General features: G+C 28.3%; 1 protein-coding gene across 1 annotated transcript; it reads left to right on the plus strand.

The window, feature by feature from the left end:
* Positions 1 to 2,167: 2,167 nt before the first annotated feature.
* Positions 2,168 to 10,727, plus strand: LOC127786810 (inositol oxygenase 1-like). Its single transcript, XM_052314476.1, has 12 exons — positions 2,168 to 2,328; positions 2,428 to 2,519; positions 3,476 to 3,557; positions 5,465 to 5,546; positions 6,213 to 6,417; positions 7,413 to 7,472; positions 7,577 to 7,629; positions 8,253 to 8,375; positions 8,665 to 8,734; positions 10,325 to 10,403; positions 10,521 to 10,602; positions 10,701 to 10,727. The coding sequence occupies exons 1-12, from the start codon at positions 2,168 to 2,170 to the stop codon at positions 10,725 to 10,727; spliced, it is 1,116 nt and encodes a 371-aa protein (XP_052170436.1).
* The last annotated feature ends 6,359 nt before the right edge of the window (positions 10,728 to 17,086 follow it).

Raw genomic sequence — 17,086 nt, forward strand, 5'->3', positions numbered from 1 at the left:
AATAACCATAATGCCCAAATTAATGTCAAACAATTACAAATAATTCTACTATTACAAATTAATAAAAAATAAAAATACCAAACGTACCTTTAATAAGTAGAGGAAAGTGAAGCAAATTGATAATTAGTTTAAGAGAGAAAAATAGAAAAAAAAGTAAAAAAATATAATTACTAACCTTAATCTATCTCTAAAGTCAACTAAAATTTTAATTATCTCTAAATAAGTGCAAACACAAGTTAGTTCATAACCAAAGTAAAATTTAATTTATTGTTAAAATCATATTGTTGCTCTTAAATTTTCACCTTTTTTTGGTGTAGTCATTTGAATTTTTTATTATTTTGATTATACTTATTTTTGAGAAATTTGTGAACTAAACACACAACCAAATTCGACAGTACCAAGATCCAAAACGAATAATCGAACAAAATCAAAAAATGCAACACTGCAACACACGCACACAACAAAAAATAAAAAACTCAGAATATACGTGTTCGCATCGAAAGATTCTACTTATGGCAAAGACTCTGCCTCTAGTCAATCCACTAGAAATGTATAGGTGATTACACAACCAAGATTACATTTGAATCCCTCAAGAAACAAAGCTATCAGAATCAAAACATATGCAAAATACAATGAAAATACAACTCGATCTCAGAACGAGTAACAAAAACGAAACAAGCTTCTTACCAACCAATCTCACAGGCCATAGGCGATTTGCACTGAGATATACATATACCTGAAGTCGATTCTTGCCAAGAACAGAGAGGATTCACGATGAGTTTGTCAATTACAAATTTAGGGTTTCAAACGAGAGAGATAGCAAACAAGCCCTTATATACTTGGGCGCTGGAGACTTGGGCCAAGCAATAGAGATGGGCCAAATGCAAGCTTGGGCTGGGCTGCTAATAAAACTCGGCCCACCAATACATGTATCCAACATAATGTATATACAGCTAATAACCAAATGAGATGCAAATATAAGTGAAATGCAAATTCACATGAAACCCATTTGCAAATATAAAATGCAATAATCAAATACATTTTGAATCACCTAAAATATTAATACTTATGAATCTAATTTTTGAATCAATTTAATTTTTGTACTTCAACATTTTTTTCTTAAGCCAATCTGAACTTTTTATTGTTTCGATTACACTCATAAATCTGTATTTTTGAATCAATTTAATTTATGTATTTTTATGTGTAAGAAAAATAAAAAAATAAAGTGAGATGATAAACTACATGTTATACTCTATTTATGTTAAAGTATAAATGTTAAATTAACTCAAAAATGTAGATTTAGAGGTATAATCAAAATAATAAAATTTTTGAATTACTATAAGAAAAAAAATCAATGTATAAGGATTAAATTAACTCAAAAATATAAATTAATGAGTATAATCGAAATAACGAAAAAATTAAGTGGCCACACAAAAAAAAAAAAGTGAAATAATAGAGATAAAAATGTAAATTTGGCCTTAATTCATCTTTGAATTACAAAAATAAATTAGTCTCAAATTATTTTTAAATCATAAAAGAAAAAAGCAATCTCTAAAAAATTAAATTTATTTTTTTTATTTTTATCAATAAATACAGTTTTTGATTAAATTTTTAAATACATAATTCTTTAAATTTTCTTACTTTTTTTTCTCTATAAGTAAGATTTTTCATTAAATTTTCAAACACCATATATATGCTTCGAATTTCAAAAGATAGAATTTTCTTTTTGGCTTAATAGTTATATTTTTTCACTTTTTTTATTTTTTCCTCTCAAAGATTTTTTTTTTTTTACTTAAAGCTAAGTTTAGTATTTTTATTTTTAATTAAATTATAATAACATAATTATTTATTATTATTTAAAATTAATTAGTAAATTGTAGTCGTTTCTTTTTTCCTATGTAAATAAAGTAGTTGTGGCCAAAAAATGATGTAAAGCACGATAACACGGAATTCGACTGATGTCTCTCAAATTACATGAAGCAATGCAGCAGAGCAGAGTGATGTGTATAAACGCATCGTACATGCGCGCAATTCGTGCTCACGCCGATTATCACGCCCCTCACCCGCCCGAAGAAAGCAATCGCAAATACGTAATACTGATCGCATTTAAAACCGACTTCGATTCGTTGCAGGTCTAGTTAATTTGTTGACAACCTATCAGAATACGATGACCTATGCCTCCGGCAGCCAAGCATTCCGGCCAGCCGATCATTTTCCTTCCAACGATCTTATATGCGGTAAGAATGGCGCCGGAATGAATAATACCGCTTGCAAGTTCAGAAAGAGTTATTGTCCGAATCTCAAAGTCGACGGCGATGGCGCTATCAGGTAATAGAATCCGTGAAATCAACTTTGCAAACAGGTGGAGGATACTACTATATAGTGGTGTTATTAACCTCTGTTTTTTCGTCAATTGTGAGTCAGCAGATTGATTCTGAATATAAATCAAGAGCACAAAGGCTTGTCATCGTGTTCGGGGAACCGATCATCATCTTACAACTCCTGCTTTCTCCCCCGAGGTAACACCAAGCTCTTGTTCTGCAGTCCAGTTACACAACTTTTACTATACTTTCTGAAATTTATGAACGGGATGGATCTTTACTCTTCTGCAACTCTTTGTTGTGCTTGTGAAAATAGAAATTTGAAAATGACGTCCTTAATCAATAAGAAATTGTTCTACACATGAGATGTCATCAGGATAGTACTGTTATTTCTTTTCTTTATATTTTTTTATCTTTTACAAGCATAAACTATGCTGATAGTTTTTTTTTTTTTCAACATACATAATCAATTATGACCTACATAAATATTCTAAATAATTTTTTTATATTTTGTATTTGTATACTGTTATCATGCAAGATGTTAATTATTTTATATTTATAAAATTAGTTTTTTGTGTACTGTTGTTGCAGGAAAAGTTGGTTTTCAGCATTATTGTCTATACTATTTTAATTTTCAATCACTAGTTTGTCAAAATTACTTTTTAAATTTATTTTATCCATAAATTAAGAATCAATAATTTAAACTATAATCAATAATAAATTTTTTACAATGTTGTCGATAAAGCATAAGACATCTTCGAGAATTTGCTAAAATATACGGGTATATCACATGCACTTCCATCCAAAGCATCTTTCAGCTAGTAAAAATCGGTTTGAGATGGGATTGTGTTTAAAAAATAAAAAAATATATATATTATGAGTTGATATGAAACATGCAGAGGTGTTTTGGTTTTATGCGGTTTTAAATTATTTTAGAGTAGCTTCACATACGAAGTTATATTTGTTACTTGACGCGAGTAGTTTGTTATTATAATATATTTGTTCAATAAATTTACTTAATCCATAAATATGGGTTCTTAAAAAGAAAAAAAAAAACTTTGCCTAAAAGTACTTGAAGTTGGCATGATGCTTGGTATCATAAAAGGATTTTTGCTTTCAATTTCTCTGTTAATACTTTATTTTTGTCATTTCAGAACAAGTTAAAAGCGAACTTGGAAACAAGGAGGGCCAGCATTTTATTGCCCCACACTACAACTCATTTGGTCACTCTTTCAGGTCATTCAATAATTTTCAATCTCTGTCTTTCTTGAAATGGGAATGAAAATGGAAATAAGACTGGTTATGGGATGGGTTTAAATTATAATCCCTTGTTCTTCTCTCCCTGAACCTTTATCAGGTAGTAGATACTCATCGGTATTGATAATCAGTTTATGTAAAAGTTTAAAAATAACTTTTTACTATAAAAATTTAATAATGACATTGAGTTTGTAAGGTTAAATAACATAAATAGTCACTCAACTTTACACTAAGATATAAGAAGGTGATTGAATTTCAATTTAGTATACAATTCTATAATAATTACTATCAATTGTCTTTAAAAGAGGTTAATGAAATGCTGATATTTTTTGTATTTTAATGTAAAATTTAGTGATATTTTTATATTTTTATATAAAATTCAGTGATCATTTGTATTGTTTAGTCATTTACATTGTTAGCTACATTAACATCCCGTTAGCATTTTTTAAAGATAAATAACGGTAACATGAAATTTTATACTAAATTGAAATTCAATAATTTTTTTATTATAAGTTAAAATTTAGCAATCTTTTTATATTTTAATGCAAAGTTAAATTACCATTTATACTATTTAATCAATCCTTAATGATACTTCCTGACTAGAGAAATTTTTACCTCGCTTGCCTCTTCTTATCTTTTTGCATTAACTAGTGCCTTACCTCCATTGAGTGAGTTTGATGTGTACGATGTACATTTTAAGGCAAGTTGTTAGATTAGTTTTGGTTAATTTAGCGTAGTTAAAGTTCTGTTATACAAAAACTTGAATTTTTATATTTCCATTTTGTTTTAACACTACACACAAATATATAATATTTTAAAAAAATATCCCTACAACTTAGTTTATTTACAAAGAATCTCTGGTTATAAAATTTACTGTTAAGAGTGGTTATTTCAATTACTTCAGCTAATAAAGTTATAGTTTAAACTATTATTTTTTTAATTTGGTCCCGTCTTCAAATTACAACCAATCCAAATTGCTAATTACACACGCCTACAGGTGACACTCTCCTGAAAGCTTATGCTCTGCACAAAGTACCAAAAATATATCTTTAAAAATAATATTTGTGCAGAGTTTTTGTATACTTGGACCAGAGTTAAAACGAAACATTGTTGTAGTTATGATCACATTATTTGTTTTTTATTTCTAATGCATGGCAGCATGGTTATGACTTGTGAATAAGTCACTTTATTTATTTGAGAATTATTTGAGAATTTGGTATAAAAAAATTATGTTGTACTTCATTCTATTTAACGAACATTTTTCTTCTCAATTTATAATAATTAATGAGTCAAATTGTAAAATTTCTTTTTTTTTTCTAGGAATATAATATATAAGTAAAATTGTTATCTCAATTCTTTATATACAACAATATGATTGATTAATATTCATTGAGTAACAACAGATGGGTTTGTCTTTGGACCCATGATTCATTCCCAAGTCCTTTCCTTATCCTCAAATTAGTTAATACCCTTCTCATCTTGGTTCTTATTGAGAGGCGTGCATAATTTGATTTAAATATTTAAAAAAAATAAATTAACTATTTTTTTTTTTAGTTTTAGGTGAATTATTTAAAAAAATATTTGGTCTGTAAATACAACTTAGGATTCAGTTTCGATTTGTGTTGCAAAGAATCAAAACTAAACGCTAATATTAACTGTATAATATTTATAATAGATTGTATAACACATAAAATATTATATCTATCGAAAATATTTAATGATAAAACTATCATCGAAAATATTGTTTGAATACTTCATGACTTATGAGTTGAACTTTTTTTTTGTGTGTGCAAAATCTAAGATTTACAGATATATTGTTAGTGTTTGAACATTGTTGAAACAATTTTAAGTTTGTACAATTTAATTATTAATTGTATTATCTCCAGGGACTATGACAATGAGAGTGAGAGAAGAGCAGGTGTAGAGAATTTCTACAAAACTAACCACCTCAACCAGACATACAAATTTGTAAGTTTCAGCTGTTAAGTTAATTATGGTGGATTTACATTAATTAATTGGAATTGTATTATAATGTAAAATGGATTAATGAATTATACCCATATTGGAAAATTAGGTGATAGGCCCAAATTATGTTTTCCCAATGTTGTATATAGGACTCGATAAACTAATTTTATCAAGTAGTGTTTGTTAATCAAGATATTGGTTAAAAAGAGTGAGGTTTGAAAAGTATTTCAAAAAAAATATTTTTTACTATATTTGTTAAATTTAGCTAATAATTCTTAAAAAATAATCACTTGAATTCTTATTTTGAATTGTTAAGATAAATTAATTTTTTTCTCTTCAGATAAATTTATCTTGAACCTTATAAATAAAAGAAAATTATCTATATATTTCTTAATTATCTTGAATTATTAAAATAAATTTATCTATCCCTTCAAATAAATTTATTTTGAATCTTATAGGTAAAAAAAATAACCTATATATTTCTCAATGTATTTTAAAAAAATAAAAAAATATGATAAAAATCTTAAAATTATTTTCAATCTTATCTTGATATTTTTATATCTTAGTCCAAAAGTATTCAAATCTTATTTTAATATAAATTTATTATTTTAATTAATTAATATTAATAATATATTCTCATATATATATATATGTATATATATAATACAGGTGAAGGAGAAGAAGGAAGAGTTTGGGAAGCTGAACAAGGTTGAGATGGGCATCTGGGAGTGTTGTGAACTGTTGAACGAATTCGTGGACCAGAGTGACCCGGATCTCGACGAGCCCCAAATCCAGCATCTTCTTCAGTCCGCCGAGGCCATCAGAAAGGACTACCCCAACCAAGATTGGCTGCATCTCACTGCACTTGTCCACGGTACGTACCAAGCATTGCTCAATTTTAATTTTTTAAAATAGTTAAATCTTTAATTAAAAATTCAGTTTTTTAATTTTATATTATGAATTAAAAAATTTCTATTTTTTTTGAAAATGAATACTATGACTTTTTAAAACATAAAATATTAAAATATCTTTAATTATAAAATTAAAGTTGAAAACTATAAAATGTTTTTTATTTTTTTGAAAATGAAGGAAGAGCCTAATATTTCATACAATAACATTTTTATAAAATTTTCACTATGAAAAAGCAGTTTTTTTTTTTTTTATTAGGGATAGTTTTATTTTATGTATAAGTAAAATTTATGTACATAAAAGGCTGTCAAACTTAAATGTAAAATCAACAATGACATTATCTTAAATATTAGAGATAATAAATTATAAAAATATATTTCAAAATTTTCATAATATTGAATTTATAGCCACTTTATAAAACTGTATTGAAATTGTATTAGATTTAAACTTAACAAAGACATACTAAAGTTTAGGCCCTAATTATTCTTTCTCTCAGTATTTATCTAAGAGCTCTAAGAGGATATTTGAGTTAACGTCATTTTTAGAATTTTTTCACATATTTTAGTTTAGTCTCTACAATTATTTTTTAGCTTATAGTGACATTTTTCTTCTACTTAAAACGGTTCTAAAACTACCTTTATAGTTTACTTTTTATACCCAAAATTAAAATCACACAAATAAATTTTCTTTTAGACTTAATAATTATAACAAGATTTTTTCTCCACCATTTTGAAGGGTGTTGAATATTTATGTAAATTTCTGAATTTTTTCAAGTTTTTGCTATGTTAAAAGTCCAAATACATCTCTGTAAAATTACAGTACATTTAATAAAAAAACAAATATTTTAACAAAGCTTAAATAAATTTCTATAATTATCCTGCATATTATTTCTGTATGCATGCACCGAAGTGAATTGACAGACTACGTGGTCCGTACTAAACGAAATTTTGTGGCCTCTAGATCTGGGAAAAGTTCTGCTGCACCCGAAGTTTGGGGCAGAGCCACAATGGTGCGTTGTCGGTAAGTTTCTATGCCATCCGATCATCATCGTAAGATCACTATGGAAGTCCATAAGCGGCACTGATTGATTTTGTGACCGCTTCCCTTTCGTGGTCTTTTTGCAGGTGATACCTACCCTCTTGGATGCGCATTTGATGAATCCATTGTCTATTACAAAGTACCCTAATTTTCCTCAAAAACCAAATTCTATTCATTAACAAATTAATACAAATTTTATCAAAATATATAAAATACAGATAGATGCGACTTCTTTCTCTTTATTTAATCACAATAGAAAAATAAATAATTATATTTACAATTACAAAAAATATAACTATTGTATCATTTTATTATATATTCTGTGTAAATTTATAAAAATATTTTTTTATTGGTAATTAACCTCAATGTAAATAAACTAAGGAGATGCTAATTGTAATTAAGACTTCATTTGTTTTAATAATAAATAGATTTTTCATCTTATTTTTCAATATTTTATTTGCACGTAAATTATTTTTTTAAAATGTATTTTCCGTTATATGACTATAGAAAACACTTTTTGATGGTTAGCCATATATGTATGTATGTAATAGTGTTTTAATGGAAAGAAAGAAATTTTTTGTAAGTTTTCATGTTAAAGAAATTACTTATCCAAATTTATTTCGTTAGTGGCTTTTTTTTGTTTTTGGTGTAAAATACTTTACATATGTGTTGTTATTTAAACATCATAAAAATTTAATCAACATATTTTCCTTTAAGACAAGTGGCCTTCGTTAACATTAATTCATGCCCTTTTTGATGCAGTACTTTGAGGAGAACCCAGATTTCAAACATCCAGTTTACAGCACAAAGCTCGGAGAATACACCCAGAACTGTGGGCTTGAGAATGTGGTCATGGCCTGGGGCCATGACGAGTACATGTACACGGTAACAAAAAATAAAATAAAATGATTATATTTTATTAATTATTATTTACAAAATACTCATATTCTAAAAATTCGTGCTATTTTCGTATATATATATGAAAAGTAAAAAATACATAACAAAAATTCACGCTATTGCAAAAAGTGCATAGACGATCTGTAATTTGATATGCAATCCTTGGCGCAAAGAAAACTATTTGATTTTTATTTTTATTTTTTGGCAACATTGAGTTTGGTAAAAATTCACTGCTTTTCTGTATAAAATTTCTAACAGTGATGAACATTTTGGGCAGGTGATGAAGGAAAACAAGTCAACTCTACCACCGGCGGGGCTTTTCATTGTCAGATTCCACTCTTTTTACTGTAAGCCAGCTAATCACTACTTCCGTTATCATATAATATATAGATTTACTATTTTGGTAAAATTTTTGTGTACGAATGGATAAGAATTAATGGATTATTGTAAAACAAAGAACACGTACGAGACAACTAGATTTTTCATGCCCAATAATACAACAAGAATTTTTTATTTATTTTCACTAGTTAAAAAAGAAAATAGTTAAATATTACAGTAGTTTATAAATTTATTGTAAATGTCACTTTCTAAGACAAAAATTCCCCTGCAATATCAAATTTTTGAATCTTAGGTTATGTTTGTGAGGGTGGGTGGGGGTGGAATGGAAAGAATTATAAAAGAAAAGAAGGGGGAAGGGAATGAGGGGAAGGAAAAGCAGTTATAATTTTTGGGTTTAACTGTTTTAATGAGGAAAGGAAAAGAATTTCTTTCCCTAGTTTGAGAGTTAAAAAAGAAAATAAAAAGGAAGAAAAAAATTATAATATTAATTTTTATAATTTTAAAAGAAAGAGAGAAAAGAAGAGGGATTCTGAAGAGTCCCCGCTCTTTACTTAATAACTTTTTTAAAGAAAACAAGAAAATTATTTCCCCAAGTTAGTAATTTTAAGTTACTCAATTTATTTATTTAAATGTTTGGATTTAACAAATGAAGCTTAAACGCTCATATATCAACTTTTTACAAAAGTTTTCATCTACCAAAAATTGCTACTAATTAAATTGAGTTGACCAAGTAAATATCTATTTTGCCCTCAATCTTTTCAATTATTTTCAGCAATTGCTCATCTTCTTCAACCCTACACCTCTCACCTGCTATTGTCGCCACTAATTTTTCCAACTATCGTCCACCATCGCCCTCAGTTTTTCAGCCATCACCGTCGCCCTCGTTGTTTGCCATTGCCCCAGCTTTCTGGCCTATCACCCCCAGCGTCTACCATCTTCCCATTCCATTGCCCTCATCTCGCCAATCACCCCAACAGTTTGTCGTCGCCCCCAAGATCTGCCATTGTGGTCAGTTCATCCTCTCCTCCTCAATCTCTCTGTATATATATATATATATAACAATAATTTTAACATATATATACACATATTAATATATTTTTATTTAATTTTAACATATATATATACATTTATATAACAATAATTTATAATTAATTTTATTTAAAATAAATATTTTTTATATTATTTAATAATATATCTATTTTATTTTTTTATCATATTCTGATAACTTATCAGTTATTTCAAACTAAACATATAACTATTAATTAATAGCTTAAAAATATTTTTTTTTCAAATACATTATTAGTTTAAACGTTACATAATTTAAATGCTATTACACAATTTAAACACTACCCAACTTAAATGCTGTTAAAAAAAAAGTCTAGCCAAATTAAGCCTTAGTATAACAAAGTTTAAGCAATGATGTGGTTTTTTTATTAATAAAAAAGTCATTTAATATTTTGGAGGGGTGATTTGTGTATTTTGTTTAAAAATTTAAACTTAAATTGTGGAAAAAATTACAAAATCGCATTACTATGAAGCGAGCCACCAAGAGTAGGAAGGATAATATATTGTTCTTAATGCTATCTTCTATGCTGCAGCATTGCACAGGAATGGCGCTTACTCCTATCTTATGAATGACGAAGACGAATATAATCTCATGTGGCTGAAAATCTTCAAGTAAGATCGCCCTTTGCGGCCCTCTCCAAATATCAATTAATTCATTCAATCAAATCTATATATATAAGATTTTTGTCTGCCATTGATACTTGACTTGAATCCATAAACTTGATGCAGTAAGTATGATCTCTATAGCAAGAGCAAGGTCAGAGTTGACGTAGAAAAAGTCAAACCTTACTATCTTTCTCTTATTCGAAAGGTCCAAATATTATAACGTTTTTTGTTCTTAAATAATTAATTTGCCTGAAATTAGTTGTCTCTGACACTTTCCCAATTTCTTTTGATCTTCCCTTGCAGTACTTCCCTGCCAAACTCAGATGGTGACAATGGAAGATATCTGTAGGGGGCTTTTCCATGTCATCCATAATATTGCTTCTACAACAAGCATTATACGTTATGCGATAACGTTATGCCTATAAATTATAGAAAATTATATAAATTATGTAATGCAATAAATAAATACGTAATTAAATTTATCAGAACTTTTAGCTATAAAAGGATTGTTGATTATAGACGAAATGCTCGGAACTTGATTTTTTCCCCTTCACACCAACCTTAACGATGAACGTAAAAATATATTTGTAATTTAATTTTTTGTGTTGGATAGAAAAATGATTATACCGTTATTTATAATAATATAAATAATCTCTTATCAAGACTTTTTAAGAGTTATTCATATTTTTAAGTTAAATTAAATTTTTAATTAATCTATTATCTTATTAAATTATTTGATTATCCCATCAAATTAATATCATCATATATGATAATTGATTTGATTATTTCATCAAATAAACGTCATCATATCTGATAAAATATTTATTTCAATTATCTTGTAAGTCACAAGATAATTCTTACACTATTCCACTGATTTATTTGATGAGATATTTTATATCAATTATCATTTGAATTATAAGATAATTTTTACATTTTTTCACTTAACTCATATGATATTACCTTTATAATTTAATAAGATGAACGAAATGTGCACAAAGAATCATACTTAAAATTCTCTTTAGTTTGGCTATCGTTATGCCATTATTAAGTTAAAATATTAATATAGGTCATGACAATTGTGTCAGTTTTTTCAAATACAGTCCTTTCCATGTATCACAGCAGTAACTTTGAACTTAACATGACTTTCAATGAAAATAATCATAATGGTCCAACTTTAATAACTTTCTTGTAAGACTATTTCTATCAACATTATTCTAAAAGAGTTATGTATGTAAATAGAAAACATAAAATATCAGAAACAACTAAATGAGTCAAAGTGTCAAATATATAAACTTTAATAGAGTCAAATTACATTATCTCTAATGACGTCCAAAATACCCATTATTTCAACATGTTCATTAAATATTTTGGGTAATAGTCCTTTTATCATAAGATCTATGATAATAAGATTAGTATTGATGTACTCTATAGACACTCTTTGTTTCTGAACTTTTTCTTTAACAGTCAAGTATTTTATTTTATTATGTTTAACACACTTTGAATACTTATTGTTTTTAGAGAAGAATATTGTTGTAGAGTTATCACAATAAATTCTCAACAGTTTGGTAATATTGTTGACAATCCGAAGTCCTAGAATAAAATTTCACAGCCATAAGTCAAGAATGGTGGCCTCAAAGTAAACCACAAACTCAGCTTCCATAGTGGATATAACGATGAAAGATTGTTTTGCACTTTTTCATGAAATTGCTCATCCAACTAATAGGAGCAGATAGCCAAATGCATATTTTCTAGTATCAACACATTCAGCAAAATTTGAATCTGAATATCTAACCACCTTAATATGATTGGATTTTCTATAAGTGAATATATGATTTTTTGTTTCTTGCAAGTATTTGAGGACTTATTTGCAACTTTTAAGTGATCAAAGTCTGGATTATTTTGATGCATGCTTAGAACTCCAACAACAAAGCTAATGTCTTGTTTGGTGCAAGTTTGAGTATATATTAGGCTCCCCAATTACAAATGCATAAATTTTACATTTGCTCTTGTTTCAATTCATTTTTCGGGCATTGCATAAGATTAAATTTGTCTTCCTTATGAATTGGGACTATCCCTATTGAGCACTTATTCATCTTGAATTTCTATAGAATTTTATTAATATATGCTTTTTGAGACAACTCTAACAATATTTGCGATCTATCATAGAATATTTTTATTCCTATCACATAGGTTGTCTCTCTCATATCTTTTATTTCAAAATTCTGAGAGAGATATTTTTTTTATTTCATGTAACAAACCAAAATCATTAGGAGTAACTAGAATATCAACATACAGAATCAGTAAAATAAATTTGCTCCCGTTGATTTACATATATATATATATATACATACTGATCAATGGTATTTTTCAGAAAGCCAAAATAAGTGATGGTATTGTTAAACTTCAGATACCATTGACGGGAAACTAAATTGCGAGAAAAATGTAAGCAGATAAAGAGATTTTAATAAATCTAAATAATATCTAGTATCTAAAATAAATGATAAGTGAGAACACCTTCAATAAGGGCTTTACATTTATTTTCCATGAACATGAAATTTTTATTTGACGATATAGTTCAGATAATAAGAAATCCTTACATTATATTGAAAATATAAATAGTGAAATCAAAATCAATCCACCAAATATTACGTAAAGCTTCAGTAAAATTTGGTTCAAAACATATTAAAACACGATTTATCTTTCTTTTCGAGTCAAACTTTAAATTTTAAGCAGTTTTTTAAAATTATTGAGGTGTTTATTTTTTTTTAGAATTATTTCTAATTTTATAATGACTCAAAAAATGAATAGAATGAGTTCTTTAGTTCTTTAATCTTATCTTCTCTTAAACTAGTACACTGGTCAATTCATTTAGGTAGTGTTATATAATAATTCATCTAAAATGACTCGTAATTTGACTCTTGTGTGGTAACTTGAGGATGAATGCATTGCAATGCCCGCGCTCTTATCCATAACCAGCCTGAGTCACGGTGGCCCACTTTGCGGTGCACAACAAAATAGAGTGGACCAGCAGCTGCAGGCTCAAATCAAGTACTCATGAAGTGATATTACATACATTAATTTTTCAATATATATATATATATATATATACACACACACACTGTTCTTGTTCTTCCACACTGTCCCCCTTCACGGCAACATTGGTTGCTCCGGGAATTAGGGTACGAGGATGGTATATGTGCCTGCATCCAAACAGGCCCTTCCATATATAGTATCAAGCATAGTAACTCGGCAGAATAATTGGTTCCACCCTCCACAGCCAACACCTATCAACCGACAATAGTTATTGCCAATTAAAAAGCTTACCCATTCATATATAATTAAGTAGTGGTGTTGATATATATAGCAGTTCGATTATTGTCTTGGAATTATATTATTATTGTAATTATAAGCTAACTATATATATTAAGAGTAGTAGGATGGACCAAAACCCTATTTTTAGGTGAAAACGTTACCTTCTGATGAGACGTAATTTTTACCAAACATCTTATTCGATCTCAAGGTTGATTTTCTCTTTTGAGTTTTAAATTTTATGCTTTTAGATGTTTGCATCAACAATGGATCCAAAAATTGTGTATGATTTGAATGAGTTTGGTAGAGAGGATGCATCCAAGCAACCAACATGTCCTATTCAATCGGCCAATTCAGATATTCAGTGAACTTGGATGCCTATGACATGCAGATAAGCCTATGCAGTTTGAAGGTCAGTTTGTGACCAGCTTTTTTCTTTCAAAAAGAACAAAAAAACAATAATTTCACATCTTTACTTTAAAAGATTAAGGGTGTTTGGTAGTTAGTTTTCATGGTTTTAAAATATAATTTTTTGAACCCAAAATATATATATATGGGAATATAATTTTTTATATTCACTTATTAAGAAATCATCGAAATAATTTATAATTATAAAATTAGTCATTAATAAAACTTCATAAGAATACAACTTTTTGAAACAAAATTCTTATTCGAGTTCTTTTAAATTTATTTTTAATATTTAATAAATTAATTAAAATTTAACATATCACATAATTAATATGTTGTTCGTATCAAATAATATTTATGGTACTCAACGCGAATTATAAGAGAATGGTGTGTGAGTTCCAGTATCTCTTATGAGACTCACACTTCCTCTCTCAAATAATCTATATTGGGCAATTATTAGGTTATCCGACACGACACGAGCAAGATCACAATTCTATTATTCTAATTGTCACTATAACAGTGCTCATAACATTCTTCTCTGTGTGAGCAAGTCACGGCAGAGGGGTTCCTCCTGCGTGGATGAGGATAACTTTGAAGACGTGGCAAACTTGAAACAAAAAGAAAAGAAATCAAAGGGGAGAGAGAGTCAAAGGGATTCGAAACGAAACATATCCATTTGCCAGGGAGCACGTGCAGATAGGGGGCACTCACATGCTGGGATGCCACTTGTCCTACACCCGCACGCCTCACGCCCCCACCTTCCCACGTGATTGTACGGACAGCTCTGTAGACTCCATACTTTACCTGTATTATTATTATTGCGTGGTTAATGAATAGAAAAATTCTACATATTAAAGATTAATGTAATTCTAAAATATTTTTATTAATTAATAATTATTATATTATATATTATTAATAAATAAAATTATTCAAGGCGCATTATTATATATTTTAAATATTACTCCAGTTAGCATTATCTTATTGTATTTTTATGGTATCCCAAAGTTTAAAACACTTAAATCTTAAAAAATTTTAAAGAATTTATATTTATATTCATGGAGATAAAATATTTATTATATCTTATTTTTAAATTTAAAACACTAAATATAAATACCACAATCGCAACGACAGGTAAGAAACAAATAATTTTAAAAGTATTTAAGGGTTTGCTTAATAGTATTTAATTAGAAAAAAAAATATTTTTCAAGTTACATGAAAAACAAAAATTACCTCGCTTAGATGGAATTTTCTATGGATAAGAAGTTAAATGATGTTTTAATAGTTGTACCATGAAATTTAATTCTATGAAAAATATAGTGTGTTAAAAAATAAAGATGGAATCCAATTTCTTAAATAAAACATTTTTTATGAAATTTTCATGCTATCAAACATACCATAAGAGGAAAAAAGTGAAATATTGGCTAACTAACTGTTTGGTATTCTTGTTGTTGGTATATAACAATTAAAATTTATATCTTAAAAAATAGTTTAGCAAAGTCCAACGAGAAAGTTAGGAGTAAAGTCTATGCTAACAAGAGGCATTAGCAAGTGCTCGCTAAAAAAATAGCTCAATTTGTTATTCAGGAGAGTAAAGATGATAGGGTTAGGCTTGATTCGCTATCCATGAAAAGTAGAATGATGCCTTGAGTCTTCGGATAGTTAATGGGTCCAAGAGTCTTCAAGAGGTTGGTTCCCCAAAGATTATGACTCTTCAGCTAAATAAGTCTTCGGATGGGTCGATTTCGAGAGAGTTAAGGAGTCTCCGCGAAGTGCTACGTCTTGATGTCTCTGGATGAGTCTGTGATATAAGAACAGTTAAAAGGCACGCGAGAAACTCTCTTGCGCAAGCTCTATAATGCCAAAGTCAAATGATACCATGATGCATAATGAATGTGGGTTGTGTAAGGCTTTTGGGTGAGTGTCTCCGAACGTGTCTTTGGATGGGTTTGGATCTGAAATGTTAAGTTTTGGTTTTTGGGTGTTAGATCTCGATCTTGAGGGCACAAACCCATAAAGCATTTATAGACTTCCATATCTAGGTCACGTGACAAGGCAAGACATATAGCATACTCGGGTTGGATTGATTCTTCGGGTGAAAAGTCTGCGAAAGAGCTCAGAGGGCTTGAAAGTACTTTCGAGGATGGGATGCTCTGAATAAAATCATTCGGATAAGACTTTTTCGAAGACTCTTCAGGATTGAGCGGTTGGTTTCGAAGACTCTTCAAGGAGAGTCTTCGGGATGAAACATTTAAGGACATTTCAATGAGTTTTTCCCTAACAACTCTTCAAAGTCATCGAGTAACTTATGCCCAAAAGACTCTATGGGATGAGTCTTTAGGCTTAAGGACAATGCTACCCTCGAAGACTCTTCAGATTTATCGAGACACTTCTGAGCAAAAGACTCTTCAGGGTCTTCTAAGTCTTCGGCCTCCCTTGACACTTTCTTGAATCTTGGTTTAATTTTTTTTAAAGTACCCCACAACAGATATTGTTGTAAGAATCAATTTTGTGAAAGAGTAATTTTACAGAAATTACTTTTAAAGAAAAATAATTTAGTGTTTAATTATTAAACACTATTTGTTAACAAATAATAGTAGTAAAAGTATAAAAATGTAAATAGAATGTTCGAGCGATGTAATAAAATTACATAAATTTAATATAGTAATGTCAAACAATGCTCTAAAACTTGGAGTCATTCTGTAGCATCTCAAAAATTTGGAGACAAGTAAAAATAATTAATTTGGATATTGTGGATATCTTGGAATATTTAGGAATTTTGAGAAATATTTATTTATGATATTTAAAAAAAAAGGAAATTAAGGTGATTAACTAAATTAATTGAAAGTAGTTATGAAAATAATAAAATAAAATATAGTAATAACAATAATAATAATAATAGTAATAATAAGAAAGTAAATCAAATTAACTTAAATTAAATTAATTGCTTACTATATATATATATATATTTATAT

Source organism: Diospyros lotus, chromosome 12 (genome assembly GCF_014633365.1).
Source record: "Diospyros lotus cultivar Yz01 chromosome 12, ASM1463336v1, whole genome shotgun sequence".
Classification (NCBI taxonomy): domain Eukaryota; kingdom Viridiplantae; phylum Streptophyta; class Magnoliopsida; order Ericales; family Ebenaceae; genus Diospyros; species Diospyros lotus.

Bases quoted from the DNA above. Each gene is read 5' to 3' on its own strand.
- LOC127786810 (XM_052314476.1), top strand. From the start codon at position 2,168: ATGACCTATGCCTCCGGCAGCCAAGCATTCCGGCCAGCCGATCATTTT. The intron at 6,418-7,412 runs GTACGTACCAAG...TGTGGCCTCTAG, and splicing joins TCTCACTGCACTTGTCCACG to ATCTGGGAAAAGTTCTGCTG. The intron at 8,735-10,324 runs GTAAGCCAGCTA...TCTATGCTGCAG, and splicing joins CAGATTCCACTCTTTTTACT to CATTGCACAGGAATGGCGCT.